Source organism: Ciconia boyciana, chromosome 10 (genome assembly GCF_034638445.1).
Source record: "Ciconia boyciana chromosome 10, ASM3463844v1, whole genome shotgun sequence".
NCBI lineage: Eukaryota > Metazoa > Chordata > Aves > Ciconiiformes > Ciconiidae > Ciconia > Ciconia boyciana.
Window position 1 is genome coordinate 40,891,335 of NC_132943.1, and position 23,350 is coordinate 40,914,684.

Genomic DNA, 23,350 nt, shown 5'->3' on the forward strand with positions numbered 1-23,350 from the left:
TTTATCAGTTGTTTTCTTAGGCAGGGCTCTGTATTTCTGGTCACCCCTGGAACCAGAATCAACCCTCCTCGGGGAGGCCAAGGGGCGATGAGAAAGCTGGAGCCGGTGTTCAGAGGCAGGGTAGTATTAGCTATCACATTTGTCGTCCCGGAATCGAGCCTGGGGTGTGTCCTACCTCCGAAAGGGACAGACTGAATCTGTGAGGCTCTGTGGAGAGTAGGGATATTTGTAACATGGCACAAAAGGTAATTCAGCCCCTGGTGATGTTATATACAACCTCCTTGCCAGATGCTTCAACCCCCTAAACAGTTGTAACTGCTTCTCCACAGGTTTCAATTAAATTCCCTTAAGTATGTAAACTTTGGCTTGTTTGGACCAATACCTACAGACTTGATTGCAACAGCAGATGTTTTATTTTTACCTGCAAGTGAAACCGGGGAGCGTATATCATGGCCGTAACGCATTTCGCGTGAAGCAGATGTTTCTATTAATGCTAGAATTGGGTGGAAATTCAAAGGATGCAACTTGCTGAAGTAGTCCAATGAATCACTTCCTTTTTTTTTTTTTTTGATTAGTAGGCTCTAAAGGGACAAAAGAATAGCTTTGTATCAGTCTCCCTCAATTAAATGTAAAGTACATCTGGACAGAGTCTGAAGATCCATCTTTCACTGGCAGTTGCAAAGCCATCGACATAATAAAATAATACTCTGATTGGTATTACAAGGCTGCATTTAAATCATTGGCATTCATGCTCCGAGTCCTTTGCAGGGAGCGCAAGCCCTCCATTAGAGAAAAGCTTAATTTTATACTGTGATCTGTATAAGATATGCAATGAAAATGAGAAAAAAAGAGCTTTTGCAGAGCTGGAGACATAATAATAGAAGCTACAATGAATGTCTGGGCAGCTTTTTCAGTTACTTATAAACTGCAGGTGTCAAATGCATTCTGGAAAGAAGCTGAATTCAAGTTTTAATTACAGTCAGCAGGTTGGGGCATAATTCAAGGCTTGATAATACCTTCAATCCATAACAAAACTCCTCCTGCTATCAGTAAGAAGTTTACACCAAGATCAAGGAGAAAATGTGACCTCCTTGCAGTAGCTAAACTCTGAACTTCAGTATCCCACTGTAAAATCCTGAACACCCTTGATATTTAAAGTACCTATTCCTTGCATGATTATCTCAGCAAGCCTTAGCATCAAATGGGAACTGAACTAGTACAACTGCTCTGATGATCAGGGTGAGAAAGATGTGTCATTGCAGCTTTCATCTGAAGCTTCCTTTGTCTCAAATTAGCTTTGGGGGAAAAAAAAAAAAGCAAACCCCCCCCCCCGACTGGAATTGTGTGTGTGAACCCAAAACCGAGTGCCACGTGGGCCTTCCCAGGTCTTGTAAGACCAGGTCAGTACAACCTGGCTTTATCGGCCGTCTCTTTTACCAGTTTATTGAGCTCAAAGAGTTTAAGTTCATTATGTGCCTGAATAGCACCATGTACATCAATGCCCTGACCCAAAACTGAGTCTTTGAGGCCTTATGCTGATACATATAATAAAGAGTAATATTAAACTCTTCTACCTATTAATGATTGTGGGGAAAAAAAGCAGAATGTGCGTGCTGGTGTGCTGAACTCAGCTACTGGGGGGCTGCTGCTCAAAGGTAGGCAGAGGTCTCATTTAAACCCAGCGGGCAGAGCCTTTGAAGGAGAAGCTAATTATGCCTTATTATGTGGGAAAGCACAGCTCTAGAGTTATGGGGGCCACCACCACTCGGGTGTTGAGGAAGAAGGTCACTGAAAAGGAAGCAGAGAGGCAGAGCCTCCTGGGAGAGGGAGGTTTTCTGAGCAAGGGAGGTGCTCGTTGCTTTTACTCTGCTCAGGGAAACACCACCTTATGAAGCAAACTTCGTATCAGAGGATTCAACCAATATACCTGCCTCGTACCTTTCTTCTGCTGTAATGGAGAAGCCCTGGAGAAGGAAGGGGCTGGTTGGTGGAATGATCTTCTGTTGGGTACCAAGAGCCAGGAACTGCCTGGGACTAAATAAACTAGAGGAACAAACCGAAACCACTGGAAGTGCTGACTTTTAAAATCATTATATTTGTACTGACATAACCCACACATACAGATAAGCTTTACGTCACTACCAAAGACGGCCCCCACCAGCAGCATATGCGACTCTCAGTACATAACACCTACGTCCTCACAACACCCCTGTGAGGTAGGGCAAGGCCGTGAACCCCATTTCACCGGTGGGGAACCTGTCAAAACTGAGCGACTTCCTCATGGTCACCCAGAAAGTCTGATGCTGAGCAGGGAGTGGAGCGTGGGCTTTCAGAGAGGGCAGTCGTGGGGCTGCTTTTTTGTCAAACACCCTGCACCGCCGACAGCTCCTCTGCTCCATCATGGCCATTTCTGCCGTAAGCAAATAGCCACGAGGAGCAGGTGATGTCAACTAAGTCCTCAGAGGCATAAAAGTGATCATAAAACAAGAACAGGGAGGGGGGGAGGGAAGAACCTGTGGAAAGACCAATCTGATTTGTAACCAAATGCCAGTCTTAAATGCCTACCGTGTTCCTAGTAACAAAATAAGTGCATATCAAAAAAAAGTATTTTAAGAAAATGGACTTTTAACTCCACCATCCCAGAATCATAGAAAACAGGGCTGGAAGGACCCCGAGAGGTCATCGGGTCTTTTCCCCAGCTTCTACGATCCCCTGCAGTTGGGCCCCTTTAATAGATGGAGCTTATGGTGCTATCTTGGCTACTTGTGTCAGAGCTGTCCAGCGTCACATCAGGACCTGCATCCGCGCCGTCAGGATCTGCTTGATCTTTAGCAAAGTTGATGAAAACCTAGAAGTTTAAAGGAAAACATTCAGTATATGACAGCATAAAGAATTTATAATATGAATGAATATAAAAATGGAATGGCTGTTCGTTTGACTGTGAGCCTGGAGAGAGTGCTCAGGAATGGATTCACACTGGATTTGAGAATTGCAAATGCTGGGCTTCTGTGGGCTGATGTCAATAAATGGATGCACACTCCTGTGCCTCGACACTCGGGATGCAAAGGCAGACGTCCCCGTACAAAACCTAATTGTCCTGCAGCTCATGTTTCAAAAGTACTAGCGAGGTAATACCCATGTGGTAGCGCGTTTTGATCACAGTGTAATACAGCTATATTATTACTTTATAAACCCATCTGTCTATATATAATTGACATCCGTGCACGCACAAGTGCATATTATATAGATAGGTATATATAATCACACGTAACAGTCTTCGTTTGAAGAGTATCTAATGAATACATAAAATATTCTTACTAGAACACTACCTGCCATCACATTTGCATATACACAAATCCAAGCTGTCCTCCCACAGAACATGACTTGGGGCTTCCTGCGGTTTATCCGCTCGTTACTCTTACCACTGCCCCTTATTAAAACAATATTGAGGACCTCCTCCCCCAGATCTCTGTTTAACAATTCGTAGGATTACAGGGCTGCAGTTTTTGCTCCTGTCTCTGGGACAGACCTAATATATCAGACGCTGATGCTCAACAGGATGATTCCTTCTGGATAGTCCTTGCGGCATCCCTTCAGCTGATGCATTTCCTGCAGCATTTTAACGCTAGTGGGAATGTTCTTCCAAGGGAAAATGAAAGGAACTTAGCCACGAAGCTAGGTTTGGAGTAAAGCTAAATGAACTTACAACTCAAATACAGTACAAGAAAGAGCGAAATCAAACAAATTTCCAGGATTGGTGGGAAAAGTCCACTGCCAGGAAGCCTAGCACTGGACTCAGGGTGATTCATAATCCTGCCCTTCATCCACACCAACGAGGCTGCTGAAATCAGCAGTCACAGAGGGAAGAACAGATCCTTTATGCTACAGGCAGCTTTCTATGTGCGTTTTCCTAGTGCCAGCATAGGTATCTGGAGGCAGTAGTACTGATAAAGTATCCCCAGGAGGAATATAGATGGAAATCCCTTTCAAAATGCAGTCTACTGTGTGCAGCAGTCCATTATGTGTAACCATCAGTCTGCTCCCCTGTTAACAGTTTTAAATGGATGGCCACACATCTTTAATTCCTTACCTCCTCTAACGTTGTTTGACTCACTGAGAAGTGCCTGATATTGAAGGCTGCTTTGCTGGCTTCCAGGAGATCAAATATATTTGCTACCCCTCCTGCAGAGACCGGAACGTGATACTCCACCATGCTGAAATGCTGATCCTGTGGGAAGGGGAATGAGGGGGTAAAGTTAAGAGGTTGCTGCCTGTAGAGAGCCAACAGATCTGATGGCTGTTTGCCTGAGAACGAAAGCAAAGAGGAACTGAGCCATGGGAGAATGAAGGGACAGAGGGTGTGTTCTCTCCTTCTGGCTCCCAAAGGTGAGGAACATTATTGTCTGGTATTGACTGGTGTTTCCCCATTGGAAGTTTCTGTGGTTTTTGTGACTGGGAGATAACAACAAAGCCCCAGAGCTGGAAGGTTGAGGGTAGCCATAGCATTTTCCAGCTCCAAGTCTGCTGTTTTGATTAATGCAGAGATTGGGTTATGGACAATGATGGGATTCATGACTCAGTTACTCTGGTTTTACAGTTATTCAGTTACTAGAAGCACCCGACCATCTCACTACCCTCTGAATATGAAGTGCGTCTCCATGCAGTCCGGGCTTCAGTGGGCCCATTCACAGAGGCAGAGGGTCACCTAACAGCTGCCTTCTAAGATCACTGCAGCTGTTTGGCTGAAGTTATTTAGGCCACCAAGGAACTTGGGTGCTCCAACCCTTGGACAACATTGCTGATAGCACTGGCAAGCACGCGTGTATGAATCCCTTACACTCTGAGAGCACGGATCTATGTGCGCAGTGTGTTACAAGATGTCTATCCTGCAAGATCCTCTTGGGTAATTTGAAGGGATTGAGAGGGCCTCGCCTGAAAGCATTTGTCCTGCTTACCTTCAGGCATGTATTTGGAAAGTGTGACTTCATGAACTCTGTCAGCATCTCAGTGTTAACTGTGTTGCTATTTAAGTGCATCTTCACAGTGAATCCTCTTCCAAACCTAGGGGAAAAAGAAAATCACAATTAACACAGTAGGAAAGAGAAACAGATAAAGAAAATCCTTTGAGAGTGCTGCACAGCCTCTTTGGGGAAATCTAATCCAGGCAGAGTGCAGCCTGAATGGGGTCAGGGTTGTTAACCTGGAGTGAATCTTAATAAGAAGCCGAGCTATTGTGATAATAAAATCGAAGCTCAACCCTAACATGCATTTCACATTTTCAGCAGGGAACAGATTACTTGGGGGAACACACCTCTGGGAGAAAAGGCTGTGAGAGAGTAGAAAGTGCATTAGTTAACACAGAATTTCAGTGGTGTAGTAAGAAACATAAACCAGAAAATGACGTTATTTTGATGCCCTGTTAACAAAGGTCTCATGTTCTGAGCCCTCAAAGCTGTAGGTTAGTAACTCCATATGCCGTTCAGTAAAAGCAAAATAGGTACATTTTACTGACCTGCTCTTGATATGCTGCAAAGAGCCAATGCACTGAAAACTCCCATTCACCATAATAGCCAGCCTGGTACAGAGGGCTTCACATTCTTCCATGCTGAAAAATCAACCAAGAAACTCTAATAAGTCATTGAGAAGGTATAAAAAAATAGTTACTGTAGTGATTGGAGAACATTACTGATCTTCCCTAGAGTACTAAAGCGTTGTGAGTCTATGTGGGCACCCACATTCAGCCACAACAAACCCCCAGACCTGTCATAGCTCGGTGCCCTAAAATTCTGTGAGGACCAACGGGCAGTGTGAAGGACGGGCCTCTCCATACCTCCTGCAGACCCTGCACCTGGAGACAAGGCCAAACCAGCCCTACCTGTGGGATGTGAGTATCACCGAGCATTTGTTCTGCACTTCCTCACTGATGATTTTCCAAAGGTGGCGTTTAGCGGTCGGATCCATTCCAGAGCTCGGTTCATCCTATTGGGAAAGACAGGACTGAATGTAAATTTGCACTCAAAATCTGATCTTCCTAACACTTGCACTCTTTTTAGGTTCATCATTACTGTTATGTTTGCTAGTGAGGACCCACAGGAGAGCTTACACTGGTACAGATCCGGGAGAAGGATTATCTTCAATTGCATTATGGATTTGACCGAGGCATCCTACGCTCCCTTCAAGCAGAAGCAAGTCAGCTTGGCTAAGACCTCCATCCTCACTGCCCTTTGGAACTGCACAGCTCCCGTGGTGGCTGGTGGGAACTCTCAACCTCCATTGCACTCTAGAGGAACTGACTGTCTGTGACAGCACCATCTAAGATCAACCCTACTGTGCATTTTATACCATGGTGTTTTAAATATCCATAAACACCACAGGTGTAACCTCAGACAAGAAGCTATCAACGGGCACTTGGTTCCCACGTGCACCTGCGTTTTGCCTCCCTCTCAATATGCTAACGAAGCAAGTGTTGCATTTCTCCATTTAGAAAGACAGTAAGCCAGAGATGCAAGATGGTATAATATCTCAGAATCACAGAATTGTATAGGTTGGAAAAGACCTTTAAATCATCGAGTCCAGCCGTAAACCTAACACCACCAAGACCACCACTACACCATGTCCCTAAGCACCTCACCCAAACGTCTTTTAAATACCTCCAGGGATGGGGACTCAACCCCTTCCCTGAGCAGCCTGTTCCAATGCTTGACAACCCTTCCAGTGAAGTAAAATTCCCTAATATCCAGGCTAAACCTCCCCTGGCGCAACTTGAGGCCATTTCCTCTCATCCTATCTCTTGTAACCTGGGAGAAGAGACCGACCCCCACCTCTCTACAACCTCCTTTCAGGTAGTTGTAGAGAGCGATGAGGTCTCCCCTCAGCCTCCTTTTCTCTTACGCGTTGCTGATAAAATGGTTAGCCAATTTCCGATTGACAAATTGTTATTGTTGAGGATAATCCCATATGTAAGGCAGAAATAAAACAGCTTGGGTTCAGGCAGCAGTCAGTACAGAGGAAATTCCCCCCCCTTCTATTGTTATTGAGATTTTTTTATGTCACAAAAGCAGCTAGAGGGCTGGTGTATGTGAGCAGAAGGAAAGGCAGTAGTGCTGGGCTTGATACAAGTTGGGACAAGGGAGATTTATGTCCACTAGGTGTCAAATTCAATACTGGGAAACCTGCTCACAGAGCACTGCACACATTCAAAACACAGCAAGTGGAGAAACTGCACAAAAAGGTATTTTTAACAATGGCATATCTCATGGAAGAACTGGAAGATTCAAAGTGAAAGACAAAATGGGAAGCCAAACCTAGAAAAATAGTTTTATGTTCTAATCCTGAGGGAAGTTGCTCCTTTGCTCTCCTACAGATTTGGAGCCTTGGATGCCGCTTTTCTTGCAACACTCAGCAGGGTAATTGATACAAAAAACCCAAGAAAGTGCTGGGAACAAGGAGCATGTAATTGGCAAATATAGGATCTATTTTTGACCTCTGAAAGAGGCTAACAGAGAAACTGGCAGACTCACCACTCTCTTATGCCCTCAAAGAAAATTTGGGTCCTTGCTGGAATCTAAACTTTTCTCTGATGCATATGTTGTCAAGCTAAGTATGGGCATGTGGGGAGTGTCCTGCGAGCTGTGCCTGAGAAGGTTTTGCTAGACTGTCAAAGTACCTCGGCCAGCCCAGAGATCTGCTCCTCTCCCCCCTACCCAGGTCCCCATTTCTCACCAGGAGCAGGATTGATGGATTCCCAATGAGAGCCAGAGCTGTCGACAATTTTCTGTTGGTGCCATAACTGCACATAGAGGTGACTCTGTCTTTGTAGGCCATCAGATTCAGCCGGTGGAGAAGCTGGAGTACAACCTATGGGAGCAAGAGTACAGCTTTCACAACAATCTCCAGGCATAAATTACCACGTGCATATCTATTTACTGAAAGACCAATTAAATCAATGTAAAGGCTCTCAATAACTGGAAAATGCTCTAAGTCAAGCCCCAGTGTTACTCACTCCTTTGATCTCTCTCTCTGGGATGCCATGGAGCCTAGCATAGTAATACATGTGCTCTTCCACCGTCAGCAAGTCATCCAAGGCATCTTCTTGAGGACAGTAGCCAAAGAGTGACCAGTGTGCCTCACTAATGTCATTCAAGGACCTGTGTAAGGAAGTTGGCAAGTCATTTTAAACACACTGAATTGCCAATGCAGCCTGGAATCGGACAGGAGAGAGGAAAAAAACCCTTTCTCCGGCTTCCTACCCCTTCCCCAACCCTTGAAGGAAAATGCTATGAATTTGCAGACCTTCAGCTCTTAGGCCCTCCGTTCTGCAAAGGAAGAATTGTATTTGCGACGTCTGTTAGCACATAGCCTGGTACATAGTACATAGCTCTCCAATTACCACCAGCACTTCAGATGGCACAGCTGCCACCAAGCCTACTCCTGATAAAGAGTGCTTTGAGATGAGTCCTACTGGTCTCCAGATACTAGCTCAGAAGTGGGATCACACTTAGCTGAAGATCTGAGTCTGATCCCATTTGCAATGGAGTGAAGTGAAAGAAACACCACTGAGAACAGCAGAGGTACAACAGCAAAATGCAGACCCTAGGGAAGCAACCATACCATCTTCAAAGGATGAAATTCCCTGCCTTACTTATTTTTGCTCTGTTTTGAATGTTTTATTTTGTTTCAGAATTTTACGTTTCTTTTCCTTTGCCATCCAGCCTTAAAAACTGCTCCCAGGCTGATTTGCTCACACGCCTTCCCCAGAAATCACATCTTCCATACCCAGAATGATCCTGGACCAGCAATCTTCCACTGGATGCTCCAATATCGCCTGTCAGCATCTTAAAGATGGTGGTCTTTCCAGCTCCGTTCACGCCAAGCAAGCCAAAGCACTGGGTTGTGGGAAAGAAAGGTAGAAATGTAACCGTGCTGCATTTATAATACAGAAATATTGCTCCAAAATGAGTGCTCAGTGCATCTAGAGAAAAGAAGAGAGACTCTTATTTTCTCTAGACCCTTGAGCAAGATGAATTGCAAGAGCGGCAGAGGTACTCAGAGCATACGAACGTTATAATGGAGGTTGTTTATGGTGCAATATACTGCAGCTTATATTAGGACCGTTTGTTTAATATGGTGAAGAATCAAGGATGCGTCTCTAATAGAGTCATTCCTTTTACTGCAAGGTGCATTTTTGCAGTGAGCTCATCTGACAGGCCAAATCCTGATCATCTAATTTGTGCAAAGCCTCTCATTGACAGGAACAGAGCTATTCAGAGGAATGAGGTGAGTGAGGTTTGTGCTGTCATTGGTAAAACCTTAATGCGACACAAGATTTTTGTCAAATAATCTCACTAATGCACTACATTAATAAGATTAAGAACTGGCTCCCTGTAGTGCAGTTCAGTATCTCATGCTAAAATCTATGTTTTATTGCTAAGGTTGGAGATATGCAGTTGTGTGTTGCATTAGCAATTACCATTGTGCTGATAATTACTATTATTTTGACATCGTTAGTACAGACTAGCTGATGTGAAAATCCTCACGTGCTGGGCTGACTGCAGATGCACAGCATCGATCCAAGGCTCTTCCCCACCTCAAGGTCCATGCAGGGACAGTATCTGTGCACAGTCTGCGGTGCAGGGCCGTGGCCTCTGCTGACACCAGCATCGGGCTGACTTTTGCCTGAAGCTAGAAACCTTGATGCCAGTTGTGGCTCGGAAAAAATCCTCTGCCAGAAAGATCAGCGCCACAGTCCCAATGTGAGGCTGCTGTCCTCCTGCCCAGCACCCTACATCCCTTCATATGCCCAGTATCTCAGTGGGACCCAGGCACTTAAAAAACATCAGGTACCAAGGATTACTTCCAAGCTTCCTCACAAGTCAGGTGCACAGCCTGAGGCAGGATCTGGTCTCGAGAGGCCCCATGAACTTTCCTCTGGGTCTCAGAGGTGCTCCGTACACTCCTGTCTTTTCTCTTCTCATGAGTCAGTGTTTTTGCAGGTAACTGTGCTGACATGACCAAAGAACCTTTTTTCTTTAGAGTTAAGGTCTTGATTCATGAAAACATGTGTTCAGCTGAAGTGATTTGTCTTTCCCTGATGGGAAATACAAGCAGATAAGCCTGACTCACTGTCCTCAATGCAGTTTTAGTGAATAATTGCAACTGGACAAATTCCCCTGTCTTCATTTACCATATGGTAATCCACAGTGACCCCCCAAAACTGCATTGTGCTCGGTGCTGTACAAACACAGCATGCAGACATTTTGCTCTGAATACAGCTCCATCATTGTCCCATCCTCTTCTCCTCTTTCTAGGGCCTTCAAACTGTCACTCAGTGTCCCAAATCCACCAGGAGCCTTTAGTCGCTACCATAACCCCAAGAATCAATAAATAAGGCAAAGGAAGGGAGGAAGAGGTCAGAGCAGAACAAACCATTACAGTCGTGCTGGCACAGCAGCAAGGACTGGGAGAGAAGATGACAGTGGGACTGTGGATCTGTTGCAGTTTCCCTCCCCAGGGCAGAAGGTGCTCGCAGCCTTTTCCCCTCGCTTACCTCTCCAGCAGGAATCCCGAGGCTGATGTTTTTCACAGCCACAATGCGTTTGTGAGGAAGGTGGTAGATCTTTGTGAGATTCTGGAGCTGCACCATGTCGAAGTCAGCTTTGCCAGACTCCACCCGGTTCCTCTCTGCCTGGACGTCCCCATCCTCTTCAGCCGCAGGTGGCAGAAGCGATGCTTTGCCGTGCACTCTGTCAAACAGGAACCTATGGGGAGGGCAGAGAGGGGACCTTAACCTCTGGCAAGCAGATAGCAGTGGGCCTGTAAGCTTGGGATACTAAGGAGGCTTCCTGTGAGATCCCAGGACACGCAAAAAATACACAGATATACAGACAGTTGCTATTCTCTCCTGATATTGGCACCATTTAGGGAATTAAAAAACCCAACGTTCTCCTTCTGCCTATTTTTTTTTTCTCTTTTTCAGCAAATATTCTGAGCTGGAGGAGGTCTTGCCTTGTGGACACTTGTAATGCAGGTGACAGGACTGTTCTTGCTCCTCCCTGTGTGCACCCTAGCCAGAGGAGACGGGGAGATTCAAACAGCTGTCTATGGACCGACTGCACTTTCCAGCCATCTGAACACCAGCCCACCAAACCCAGAGCCCTGAAACGAGGGCCATAGTCTCAGCCAGCAAGGACTACCAAGGGACTCCGGTAACCTACACCTCTGTTAGTTAGTTAATACGCTAATTACTGGTGGGTATCGGGACTGCTGCCAGAGAAAACTTACCCCATGTTTGCAAAGTGTGTTGGAAATTTATGGGCTTCATAATTGACAATGATGGTGCGAGAGCCCAGAATTAAACCACTGAGCGCTGGCTTGGTCTGTTTTCATTGCGAGACTCCAGATGCTACTTACTCTAGTATGTTGTTCCAGACTCTCTGAATCATCCTGTCGTGAACTGTAAGACGAATGGCAAAAAACACAGTGCCCTGGATAAACATGGCAAACAGCTTGGATGTGGTCTTGTCCAGCTCAAAGGTTTTGTCGGGGTAGTCCACTCCATAGGCTTTTAAGAAGCCCAGCAGCGCCTGATCCTGTGACAGTTCAATCAAGCCATAGCCAAAGCAAAATTGTGGGAACAGAAGGAATGCATGCCTTAAGTTTTCAGCGAGATCATGCAAGCCCTGAAAAAAACCAAAAAGCAGCACAGTCAGTCACTGTTTTTATTCATGGAATAAATTCATAGGTTTTACTGTGGGACTGAAGTGTAACAATTACATTGGGATTTGCTTGTGTATCAGAGCAGAGATAAACTGAGAGCAAAGAGCTCTGGAGACAGCTCGTTTCACAGGCACAAGGTCAGAAAAGTCAGCAGGCAGCTCTGAGGTTGTGATCACCCATAGTAAACAGCAGCCAGTTCCCAGCACAGTCCCTCGTTGCTGCTCCAGCCGCCTCACCCTGTGCATGCAGCAGCCCGAAACCCATCTGTGAGCCAGAGCTGAATCCTGCCATTGAGCTGCACTGTGCCTCCCCAAACTAGAGAGCTGCTGCACCAGCCCGCTGCGGGGCACAGCCCACTCACCAATCCCGCTCCTCTGGAGAACTGTCCTGTTTTCTTTGGACAAACATCTCCATAAAACACAAGATTTGGCTTTAGTAGACATAGAAGGGCAGCCTCACACTTATGAACTCTCGTACACAGAGATTTGGTACATTTCTAGCAGAAGAAAGGATTAGTGCACACAGCAAAGTGGAGAGGCAGTAAATTAGCATGGAAAGAGGCTGACTCCCTGCCACTGGGGCAGAGAGGGATAGAAGATGATCATAATTGCACATCCCTAAAATCCAGGGGGTTGCTAAACAAGCACTGTCCAGCTAGAGGAAAAATCCAACCCAGCTATTGTTTTACAAAGTAATTGCCCTTTATAAAAAAAGAAAACTAAATGTAAGGTGTACGTTTTATCCCAGTGATTCCCAGGGATATCTCAGTTTAAGAGAAGGCTTTACTTTAGGGAATCATCACTGTCTCTGAGTCATTTTTCATCCTTGCAGGGAGAAGAAGATTGCATTACAGATCTAGATGACAGACAGCCAGTGCTGGGCTTAATGCAGCACATGTCAGACTCAGGGCAATGACACCTAGTTGTCACTCTCCACAGTTCGTGCTGCAAGAACTTAGCAATGGTTCAAACTCCCCATCAACTTTTTATCAAACATCTACACCCACCTCCTTCTCTGCACGGGCAGTTTTCTACCTCTCTCTTTGTATTCTCCCCTCTGTCACCATCACTTCCTTCTTTGCTGGGGGTGCAGATTTACGGACAAGCAAGATTCGTATTTGACTCATGTCCTGTCTATCGGGAACCCCATTAAGTCCTGTGACTAGTGTCCTCTGCTTGGTCTACCTCAAATATCTTGAAGCCAGCCAGTTGCTAAGGACCTGATCAAACCCACCAAACCCAACAGGAAGCCTCCTGTTGTTTCACCAAGGGCTCAGTATTAGTAGGGTTCCTACCTGGTCCGTGGCCTTTTCCTGGGAGAGCAGAAATACAACCGAGTGAGTAATGATGGTATTGATGCCAAAGAACAAGTTGACGCAGACATAAACGATGAAGGCCATTCCTGTTTCTTTGAAAAACCCAGCCAGCAGGTACATCCATGAAAATGTTGCATATCTATAAATTGCCAACAGAGCAGAGAATACTACAGTAACTCAAAGTGCGATTGCAAACAAACAACTAAAGACCTCAGACAACATAACAGTTCTGTTTTGGCATGTGACTAGATTTCCATATTACAGGAACTTACAGAAGGAAAAATGCCTTTGTATCTGTTAGAATTTGGAGAAAAAGTTTATGATACATAATTCGAACACGGAGCCGCAACTGAAAGCAGACAGACTGGGCCTGGAGAATTCAAAGCCAGGGAGACAGTTTTGCTAAGTTTTCCTGAATTGCTGCTGTTTGGGGTTTTTTTCCCTCTCTGATTTGGAAATGCTTCTATATCTTGAACTTTGCAATAGTTCAGTAAGCATCTGCTTACAGCTTGGGCTGTCACTGTGACCTTGAATATTTCATACCCTCACGAAGAGTTTGCTTTGAATAAAGCAGGCATGACAACAGTAGTTTAGCTCACTGCTCTTGGAAGGAGCAACTAGTCACCGTTTGTAAAGTTCACGTTGAAGAAAAAAGCCCACGTATTCCTCCCTTGGATCTCAAATTGCAGCAGCCTGCAATATCCAGTTCCACACTCTGTGCAATGATATTTAAATAACTAAGCTCCACACTTACCCAAACAGTAACAGCAGAAGAAATACTGCCAGTAAGTTATTGCTGTTGCAGAAAGCTGGTATCTGGAAGGATGAAATAACTCCTATTGAGAGTCCAATAGGGACCATAAAAAGTACCTGCAAAATGATAATAAAAAGATGTTATTAGGATGATAATTCTTAAATGTTTTTCTAGAACTATGCAGAAGCAACAATGCCAGGTCTGAATCTGGTCCCACAAGTGCCACTTGGGTTTTCTAAGGGAAACCAAATACAGGTGGGGTCTCAGTCCTCCTGAGACTTTCAGGAGTCTTGTAAATGAATTCCCACAAAGCCACTTTGAATAGGCTAAGCCTCAAGATTCAGGACTGTGGGCAGAAAGTGCCTTAAAAAAAGGTTGTGAAAGAAAAATACCCCTTTGGGTTTTCTGTTAGCCTTGCAGTCAGACCACTTCATTGTGCCCTGTAAATCTTGTCTTTATATAATGTTGAGTCAAGCCAGGGACCTACCGAACGTCTGCCTTGAGAGGTTCCTCTCTTTCCCAGCTTTGGGATTTAACAGAATTTACTGGCAGGGATTCACTGAGAAATATCAAGTTGCCGAGAGCGCTGGATTAGTTTCAGCCCACTGAATACTGATTGTGGCAAGGACTCTGGGGATTTTTCCACAGGCTGATTTACAAATACGCAGTGCTGGAGTGAGGGCCTGGATCAGGGAAGCAGACACAGGCCTGCCCCATCCTCACCCCTGTGGCACAACTCGGGGCTGCTCTGCCAAGGCAGACCGCAGCCACGCTGCCTTCAGGCCCTTTCAAGCCCCTCCTGCAAGGCAGAGATACTTGTGCTGTTGCTTAATCGCACCAGCCCCTATAAGCAGGCAGCTTAGACTACTCAGTGGTGAGAACAGTATTGTTAGGACTGCTTTGTTAGTGTGCATCGGTGTTACCAAAACACCTAGAAGCTTAGGCTGTGCTCTGCAGAAAGAGTTGAGGCGCACATTCCCCAAGGGATTTCAGCCCTTAGCCCTCACTGCATCAAAGGGGGCTGGCCACCCAAATGCCCTTGAAGATTTCACATTTTCAGGAACTGATGATATCACTGGGGTTTTAGGCACTAGCAGAACTGCATCAGTAGAAATTTGTCAGATACGTAGAGCTGATCACCATTACAGCATGGCTGGCGATGGCAAAGCTCACGAGCAGAGATAGTGTGCACTTGCAGATCTCTATCTATGTGAGTTTGACATCATGCACTGAAGGTAATTCATAAGACACAAAACACTTCAGTCTACAGACACGGTGCATATTTATCCTCATCCTCTTAGCCCAGCGATGCTTTCCAGCAGTGCTATTAACCCTCTTTACCATGAGGAAACTGAACTTCAAGGAGAACGAGGGCATGCCTATGCCACGTAATGCAGCACAGTGCTGGGGAGCTCAACTATCTATAGGAACAAGGTGGTAAATCTATACAGCGCAGTGCAGCATTGTAGAAAGGAACTTGCTCAGGTCCTGGAAGGCATATAGCTGCATTAGTAGCTTTCCTTCGCTTACAAACCTTTATAATGTATAATCTTAAAGAGAGCATTCAACCTAGCAATGGATTTTTGCCCAACAGGGGAGTGTCAGCTGTGAGATGTCTGCTAATGTCACACCCTGTACTCCCAGGGTTTCCAAAATGGCTGTAGCCTCAAGCCCCAAAGCCTTACCCCAGATGCATAAAGCCTGCATGACAACTAATCGAGCCCTGCAAGCTAACAGAAAAGCAGCTTGCTGCTTGCATGTTAAAATTGAAATCAAGCTCTGGCCTGTTCTGTGTTGCTTTCATATAAATGTGCTGAGTGTTTTGCATACACTCGAGAGAGAAGGAATGCCTTCGCTTAGCAAAATCCAGTGTTGCGGTTCACATTTAATAGTCTTCAATGCCTTGGAGAACAATTACTACATAACGCTCTTGGTAGTAATAATATTAAGAAGTCTAGGCAACCAACATTAAATAAAGAACTTTTTTTCCCCTGCTGCGTAATGCTACTCTTGGTGGATTTAGGAATGTGAATTATTTACCAGATCATAAACGAAGTTAGTCACCCAATAACTTGTCATCCCAAGGCCTGAAATATGCTGCAGTTGTTTGGCTTTGGTTTGATGTTCTTTTACCACGTAGAGCACAAAGCTTGCTGTTGTGATAGAGTAGCCAACCAAAACAGACATTGAAACGATGATGTCGAGTAAGCTGTTGAGCCTGGGGAGAAAGTGGAGAAAGATGTATATGGGGAATCAGAGTGGCAGACTTCCCTCATTGCAGAGGCATTATTTACAGCTCAGAAGCAAAGAGGTCCTGATTCTGTGCCAGCATCTTTTGCTGATGTTAATTACGCCTAGCAAAAAGAACGCACAGCACCAAGTCGTAACACTGTACCATAACATTGATTGGAAAGGTCAAAAGGAAAATTATGTAATTATTATTATTGTGCCAAAGCACAAAAATGTGTGATGCTGTAACTGTGACCTCCAGATCTATATGGGGTCCTGCAAAGACACCCTAACAGGAATCAGCAGCTCTGTGGCATGCAGGATGCTACTCATGCGTAGAGGGAATGAAGACAAGGAAGAGAGCATTTTCATTATTTAGAGAAAGATATTCAGTAATTTAGGCTGGTTTATGGTTTCCAAGAAGCTGGTTTGCTCCTTTTGAAGCTAAACAATACAGGCATCAGCCAAATGAACCTTCTTACATTACTTGTTCTTGACTCTGTCCTCCAGGATATGGGTGAGCTGATAAGAAAATACCTACAAAAACAAAAAGAAAAGAAATTGAAAACGTGGCTAACTTAAAGCTTCCTTCACCGTTCCTGATATTGACAGTAATACAGAAAACCGAGTAGAGAAGGAAAGCAGATCAAAAGCTGGTTTCTGCTCTGTCATCTTTGGTGTGATCTTGGGCAGAATTTTGAGCATCCTCATTTTTCCTCTGACTTCACTTCGATGCACAGCAGATCTGAAGTTCAAACCCTAGGCCTTGTTTCTGCATCTATCTGGTTGATAGTATCGTTCACTTCAGTGAGAGCACTCCCACACCTAAAATTAGGCACGTGCTTGTGGGTCCATGTAGTTTAGGTTAGATTCCTCAACACTGACACATTCAAAACTGATGAATATATTTCATTTTAAAGCTGCTATTTGATGATCTCACTTCATTTCATTTGTTCTTTTATCATCAGAAACAAATCATTCCCTATTGGCTTTCTCCACAACTATTATCTTCCTATGATATATGTCTTTCTCAATACGGGCATCTTTGAGATGCTAGCGTAAACCCAAGTAAGCTACAGAAACTTTTGTTCCCAGTTTGGCAATGAGTTAATTCTGAGCTATTCTGTCTTATGCAGCTAGAAGAAAAAAACAGATCCACAGATCCAGAAAAAACCAGTTCCTTTTGTCCAAAGGAACTGGCAAAAATCTAGTTACTGTGTTTGTAAGGCCAGTGTGATGTTTTCCAAAAAGATCCCTTAAAGATGGGTTTGCATCAAGCACAAGCTGCAAGAAAGAAGTTTTCTGCTCATGTGCAGAAATCTTTGTAAGATTTAGTTTAAGTACTTCTTTACCAAGGAGAACACCTAGCTCAAAATATACTAGTATTGTTCATCACAGTGCATTTGCTTTGTTCGGAGGCAATTTGTGCCTATAAAAACAGTTTTCTAACAAAGGGAGGAACTTGGGGGGGCTCTGGTGGGCCAGTTCCAACCTCCAGTGAAGGTCTCTGCCTTGGTCCCACTGAGACGACAGCCCAGTCTCTGAGAAAGGGTTTAGGCTAAGATGTTTATGTGCCTAAACACAAGGTTCTCAGTCCATATGTAGGCACCTAAGTAAATGCCTCAGTTCTCAGGGAGTGCTGGAGGACCTCTAGCTGCTATTAAATCCAGAGAGATTTGCTAGAACATGCTACCTCTGAAATTCAAGCTCCTTACAGCCAGGTGCCTGACTTTCAGCAGTTATATGAGGAAGAACTATTCTGGGCTAATTTCCCTGAGAACAAGCATTCCAACCTGGGGGCCAGAAAGGAGGAGACTGTGGGTTTAGCTGACCAAGTGCCATACTGAGCAAATAAATTTGAAAAGGAAGATTTCCTAGGAAATTCATTTCGGAGGGGGAAAAAACACCACCTCAGTCTTGTCATCAGTGAGAGAAATGGGATTAAAATCTTGGGCTGCTGATAAAGCCACACAAACAGCCAGGAAATGTTTCCTTTCTCTAAAAGAGAGAGAGAGAAAGAAAGATACCGTCTGTCTAATCTGTTAATACTTCACTATAAAGCCATTTTCTTTTACTGAAGCTTAGGCTAGAAGTCAAAATTTCCATTTCAATGCTTTCTCTTTTTTGTTGGTTGGGATTGAGAGAAGAGAAAGCACAATATACATAAGTCAGAAGCTATTATGTCTTGCTTAGTGACAGGGTAAAAAGCTTTTTATGTATTTTTTAAAAATATACGCAGTCTAAGTCAAACCTCTAAAGCGGGACTGGCACCTCTTTCAAACTGCTGAAATGACAACACACTTTTATCTGGCCATTTCAATGGTTCTTAAACTGTCATTTATTTGTCACAACAACAAATAGATTTAGCTGCCAGGAATGTACCACGCAGAACGTCTGTTCAATTGTATTTCAGACTGGATTTACACTACCCCAGGGGAGCTATCCTCGTCCATTCATTTTATTTCCCCCATTCTATGGCTTGGATCATTAGTGGGAAGCGGAGAATTATCTGTCTGGTCATTTACTACTAAGCATTTCTTTCCAAAAACACATAAGCAGCAGGACAGATGGAATAAAAACTGCTGCTATTCTTTCCCACTGAAAATTGTTATTTTGCTGGTATAAAACTTTCCCTGTGAAAACTTTCTGACTGTTCACATGAGCTTCCTGCTTTTGTTCTCGCTACAGCAAGTGTTGGGAATACAGAGACAGGGCAAGAAGCTTCACTGCTTAATAATTCAGCTGCTCTGGGATGTTCCTGCCGCTGGAAGTGCCTGGCTCAGGTCTCCTCCCTCTGCACCCGGACAGGGGCTGCAGCTTTGTGATATGCTCTTGTGGCGCATACCGAAGAGCTTGAACCTTCTGACCTGGAGGGCACGCTGCAAGCCTCAAAGGCACGAGCCAGTGGGTATTTTAGGATGGTGGCAGGGATGAGGCACTTGTTTCGCTTGTTGTGAGCTGAGCTTGTTGTGAGGGGAGTTTCAGTGCATCGGTACGTGGAGGTGGGAAGAGAGACATGCTGTTTTGACTTGTAATCAGCATTCTGCTGTTTCTTTAAATTGTGGCATGACACTCAAAGCTTCAGACCAGATGCCTTTTCCATTATAGTTCAATTCAGAAACATCAGTGAGGAATAGTCTTATGAGCAAAGAGACACTGTCACCTATTTCACTGTCACCTGGAACGGCAGGCCTCTGAGGTGAGGGGGGCTAGGCATGACCAGGACATGGCTGGAAGGGCAGCATTTGTCAAAGAAAATCAATTGGTAGGGCATTTCTGCACACAATTGCTACTCTTGTCAGATCCCATAAATCTCTGTATAAGGTTTCTCAAAATGGCATCAACATAAATCTTTCTCTTCTCCCTGCACCCCCTCCATCTCTAGAGACAGGCATGCATACACAGACATATTTGTGCCCATGCTGCACCCTTAACGTAGCCTAAACCGTAATTGGTAAGATAGGGTGCCCTGGTTTATCAGCAGGAATTTGAGTTGCTGCATTACATTACCGAGGAGAAGCTATGAGAACAGATAACCCCAAATGGGTTACCAACACTCCTTGGAATCTGTGTATATCATGTGTCAGAGGAAAAATGTAGCTGAAAATTATGTTTCTCACTTAATCTCACTCTCTCAAACACAAACATACACATACCCACACATCCCGAGTTGCTCTCAGCAGAAGGGCGATATTAAAATTTACTAATCTAAACCACTCCCGGAGATGATCTAAAGTAGCTTTTCTATGCATAACTAATGGACACCTATCAAGAGACAGCTATTTCAGTACCATGATGAGAGGCAATAAATCAAATAGCAACCACTGGCATTTTTTGGATGAAGGAAGTGTTTTACGTAGGAGCTGAGGTCTTCCCTGTCCAGCTCCCCTGAGTCTTTGACAAAGACAAATGAAATATGTGATTTATTCATGTTTTTCAATTCTGTTTTTAAAGGAATTGCATAACTGGGAGTAAAGAAATGGCCTCACTGAAGTCAAGGTAAGTGTTGTCATCAATTTTAACAGAATGAGGATATTCCCCCCAAAGGGGAGAAATTATCTGCTCATGTAAAGGGACACTTACCATATCTGGAAGTCTCATTTTTTGGCAAGTTAGCTCGAAGAATGAAGTTGTTCAAGCTGTTGAGATAGGCTGGAAGGCTGTGATAACCTTCAGGATTGTACCACACCTGCACACAATTGAGAATTTGAAAGCAATTTAGGAGAGAAATTTTTACTGATAACATTTTGGTTTGTTCTGCTTGCACAAATGAATCATTCCATGGTTGTTATCTGAAGACATAAGCTCTACAAGTTAAAGTCCAATGATTAAACCACATCGCGTACCGAGCGAGTATAAAAGCACATTTCACTTTCACCAGAAGCAGTTCCATTGGCTTCATTTGCCTTCTGGGAGAGAAGAAAGAAGCACTAGCTGGATATGTGACATAAAGCATACACACACTTGTTTTCTTCTCTGTAGTAAGTTGCTCAGATCTGATGAACACTAGCAGTGGAGTCTTCCCAATGAAGGCTAAGCAGTCAAATGTCTAACACCCCTTGAAAGCCAGGGGGAAAAAGGTTGCTTTAGGGCAGAAAATAGCCAGTTGTCACCTTCTCATTCAGCAACAGCCCTTCCCTCCCCATGATAACTTTTCTTACCTATACCATGATAAACCCTGAGAACTGAGGGGTAAAATCATATCACAGGACATGAGCTTTGTGGGGATTTACCATCACCTACCTTAGGTACAACCCACAGCACCTAGATTGGAGTGTAAGTTACCTACCACAGGACAGAGAGCTTAGGCTATTAAGGTTAGAGGCTTAAACACAGCCCACAGCATCCGCCTTTGCATATCCCCAAGTCCTGCGTGCCCAGTGATTTCATTCTCCTTGCCCTAGCAGAGCAAGGACTGGAGTCTGCCCTGCTTCCAACACTATCAAGGTTTGCAGGTATTAAATCTGACATGTGATAAGCAAATAGCAATGTTTTCAGATCTAAGATGAAGCTGTAAGATTGGTGGGTGAAGACATCTGCAAATTCATTACGTGCACTCTGACTGTTAGTGAAACAATAAACCGTGCGATTCCCTTTTATTGGAGCCACCTCTGAAAACAGCACTGCTCTTGCAGGAACACTCTCCTGGTAGCTAGGTTTTGCAATGAGATCACAGGACCTTGTCAACTCTCTTGCATTTCCCTGCTACCTCAGATTTCAGCCTTGGTGCTTTTAATGCTGATGCATTCAACGTTTTCACTGAGCAAAAACAGAAAAATGGGTATCTCGGAATGTACCAGCCAGCCCTAGTTAAGGTACATATATTCTCTCATGAGATAAAGGTGCTACTAATTGATCTTTTCACCTCTGTATAATAAAATTATGACAGCAGAAAAATTGTCTCCTGCTAGCACGAGAAGTCAGACCAATAAATAAGAATGGCGAGAGGAAAGGAAATGATCTGCAAGTCATCTCATCCATGCCAAGCTGCAGATTTCAGAGGGGTTTGCTTTATTTTCTGAAATATCCCCGAACTCAACATCACTTCTCCTGGGTCCCACACTTCCCATGCTAGGATGAGCAGATGGAGGTTAGTTACCTTCGTCAGTGTTCTGTTGGGGGGCACTGGCCTGATATCGAACTGGAGATCTGTTGTCAAAGGCAGCCCAAAGCTCCAGCCACCATACCTGAGTGAAAACCAGAGGGAAATGCATTGCTATCCTCATTCAAAAGCTTTAATACCTTTGGTTGGTGCACATTAGCGTGCCATTATCACCCCAGTTAATTCTAGCTTGACTTCAAAGAACTTATCCCAGTAAGTAGTGTGTGGCCAAGCCAACACTGCTGCAGGAGCCCTTATTTGGGGGGAAAAAAAGGGAAACAGAATCTTGGCAGCACTGTCACAAAACTGTGCCAAAAGCCTCCATCTGAGAAACCTTTTGGAGCCACATGGGCTCCTAACCTGCTTGCCTACCACATTGGAATAAGGTGACTGCTTCTCACCCAGAGGACGAGCAGCTCAGTTTAAATCAATGGCAGATGAACATATTCCTTGACAACCTTAATGGCAGGCTATTTCTGCCCCAAGACATGCTGCACGGCTGTGTTGCAGAGTCCAGACATACTAATAGCTCTAACAGCCCCATGGTGCAAGAAAACGTTCAGCTTCTAATTTCACTGGAACAGATGCACTTGTTTAAGTGAAGCACACACTGAGACTCTTCAGAGAATCAACCTTGGAGGAAAGTCTCTCCCCAGGGTTTACTTCATGACAGGCTGTGTCAGATTTTCCTCTTTTTAAGCATTTCTGAGTCAGACAAAGGCTTGTCTGCGGATCCAGCCATCAGCCTATCAGATGATTGACACGTTATCCCTAGGCTATCTGTGCTATGATCAAGCAGAGCACTTGCACAAACCTTTATCTTTAACTCCGTGACTGCAGGACGTTTTACCTCCTTTCACCAGATTCACAGAGACCATCAGCAGAGAGGCCCTTCTAAACCCCTTCTGCCCTGTCACCCCTTCAAGCCCAGGGGATATGATATGTATAAGAGGCTGCTCCCAGTACAGTTCAGAGAAGGACTGGCGACTGATGCTGTACCGTTTTTGCAGGAAGTCTTTGGTAGTTCCCAGAATGTAGGTCTCCACATTGTGCCCTGTAAGGTTATAAAGTGTCCGTGTGGAGAAGGTCCTTCTGTGAGGGGGAGTGTAGTTCGTCTGTGGACACGTCTGAGCGGAGACAAATGAACACAAGTGTTAGTGTCTGTGTTTTAACTAAAAACTAGCATATCAGGACAAGATTGAGAGCAGGCAACGGCAACATTCTGGTCCTGGGACTGATTCCTACAGAAGCTGATGATTCGCAAATCGGGGTGTAAAGACACATGGCGTACATCTCTGCATGCTGTCCTAAACATATTTAGCGAGGTGCTTAAAAACAACCTTTGCTTAAATCTACACTTCAGTTCTATTGACATCACTGAGACCTCGAAATGTGCTTCATGCTACATAGGAAGATTTTTGCTGAATTAAGGCTGATCCTACTTAGCAGAGCGTCAGAGTGACTGTGCAGACAACGGCAGAGGGCAAAAAACCTCACAAAGCAGAAAACTCCATGGTGGCCTCAAACTCTCATCTTGCATTTCACAGCAGCTATGCTCTACATTTTTGCTTTACTGTTAGTCATTGGGAATATTTTCCAGAGCTTCAGAGAAACCTTGGATTACTCCTGAATATATCATTTAACATGCTGAGGGTCAAAATCACATCGACTGTTTCATAAGGTTGAAGTGTCCTACCAGACAGCATGCTGGCTGCTTCTTTCAGCTCATCCATAA

The 23,350-nt window shown here is 44.5% G+C and overlaps 1 protein-coding gene across 1 annotated transcript in view; it reads right to left on the bottom strand.

Moving 5' to 3' along the window:
• Window positions 1-2,107: 2,107 nt before the first annotated feature.
• The window catches only part of ABCA12 (ATP binding cassette subfamily A member 12), a 117,562-nt gene continuing 96,319 nt past the window's right edge, over window positions 2,108-23,350 (bottom strand). The window contains exons 38-54 of the mRNA XM_072874057.1: window positions 22,615-22,742; window positions 21,613-21,700; window positions 20,097-20,202; window positions 16,496-16,550; window positions 15,825-16,002; window positions 13,785-13,900; window positions 13,010-13,169; window positions 11,410-11,678; window positions 10,547-10,757; window positions 8,776-8,885; window positions 8,003-8,147; window positions 7,723-7,857; window positions 5,876-5,979; window positions 5,513-5,605; window positions 4,956-5,061; window positions 4,091-4,228; window positions 2,108-2,848 (exon numbers count right to left, since the gene is read on the bottom strand). Coding sequence (XP_072730158.1) covers window positions 2,729-2,848; window positions 4,091-4,228; window positions 4,956-5,061; window positions 5,513-5,605; window positions 5,876-5,979; window positions 7,723-7,857; window positions 8,003-8,147; window positions 8,776-8,885; window positions 10,547-10,757; window positions 11,410-11,678; window positions 13,010-13,169; window positions 13,785-13,900; window positions 15,825-16,002; window positions 16,496-16,550; window positions 20,097-20,202; window positions 21,613-21,700; window positions 22,615-22,742 — 2,262 coding nt within the window. The 3' untranslated portion in view covers window positions 2,108-2,728. The remainder of the gene's footprint in view (window positions 2,849-4,090; window positions 4,229-4,955; window positions 5,062-5,512; window positions 5,606-5,875; window positions 5,980-7,722; window positions 7,858-8,002; window positions 8,148-8,775; window positions 8,886-10,546; window positions 10,758-11,409; window positions 11,679-13,009; window positions 13,170-13,784; window positions 13,901-15,824; window positions 16,003-16,495; window positions 16,551-20,096; window positions 20,203-21,612; window positions 21,701-22,614; window positions 22,743-23,350) is intronic.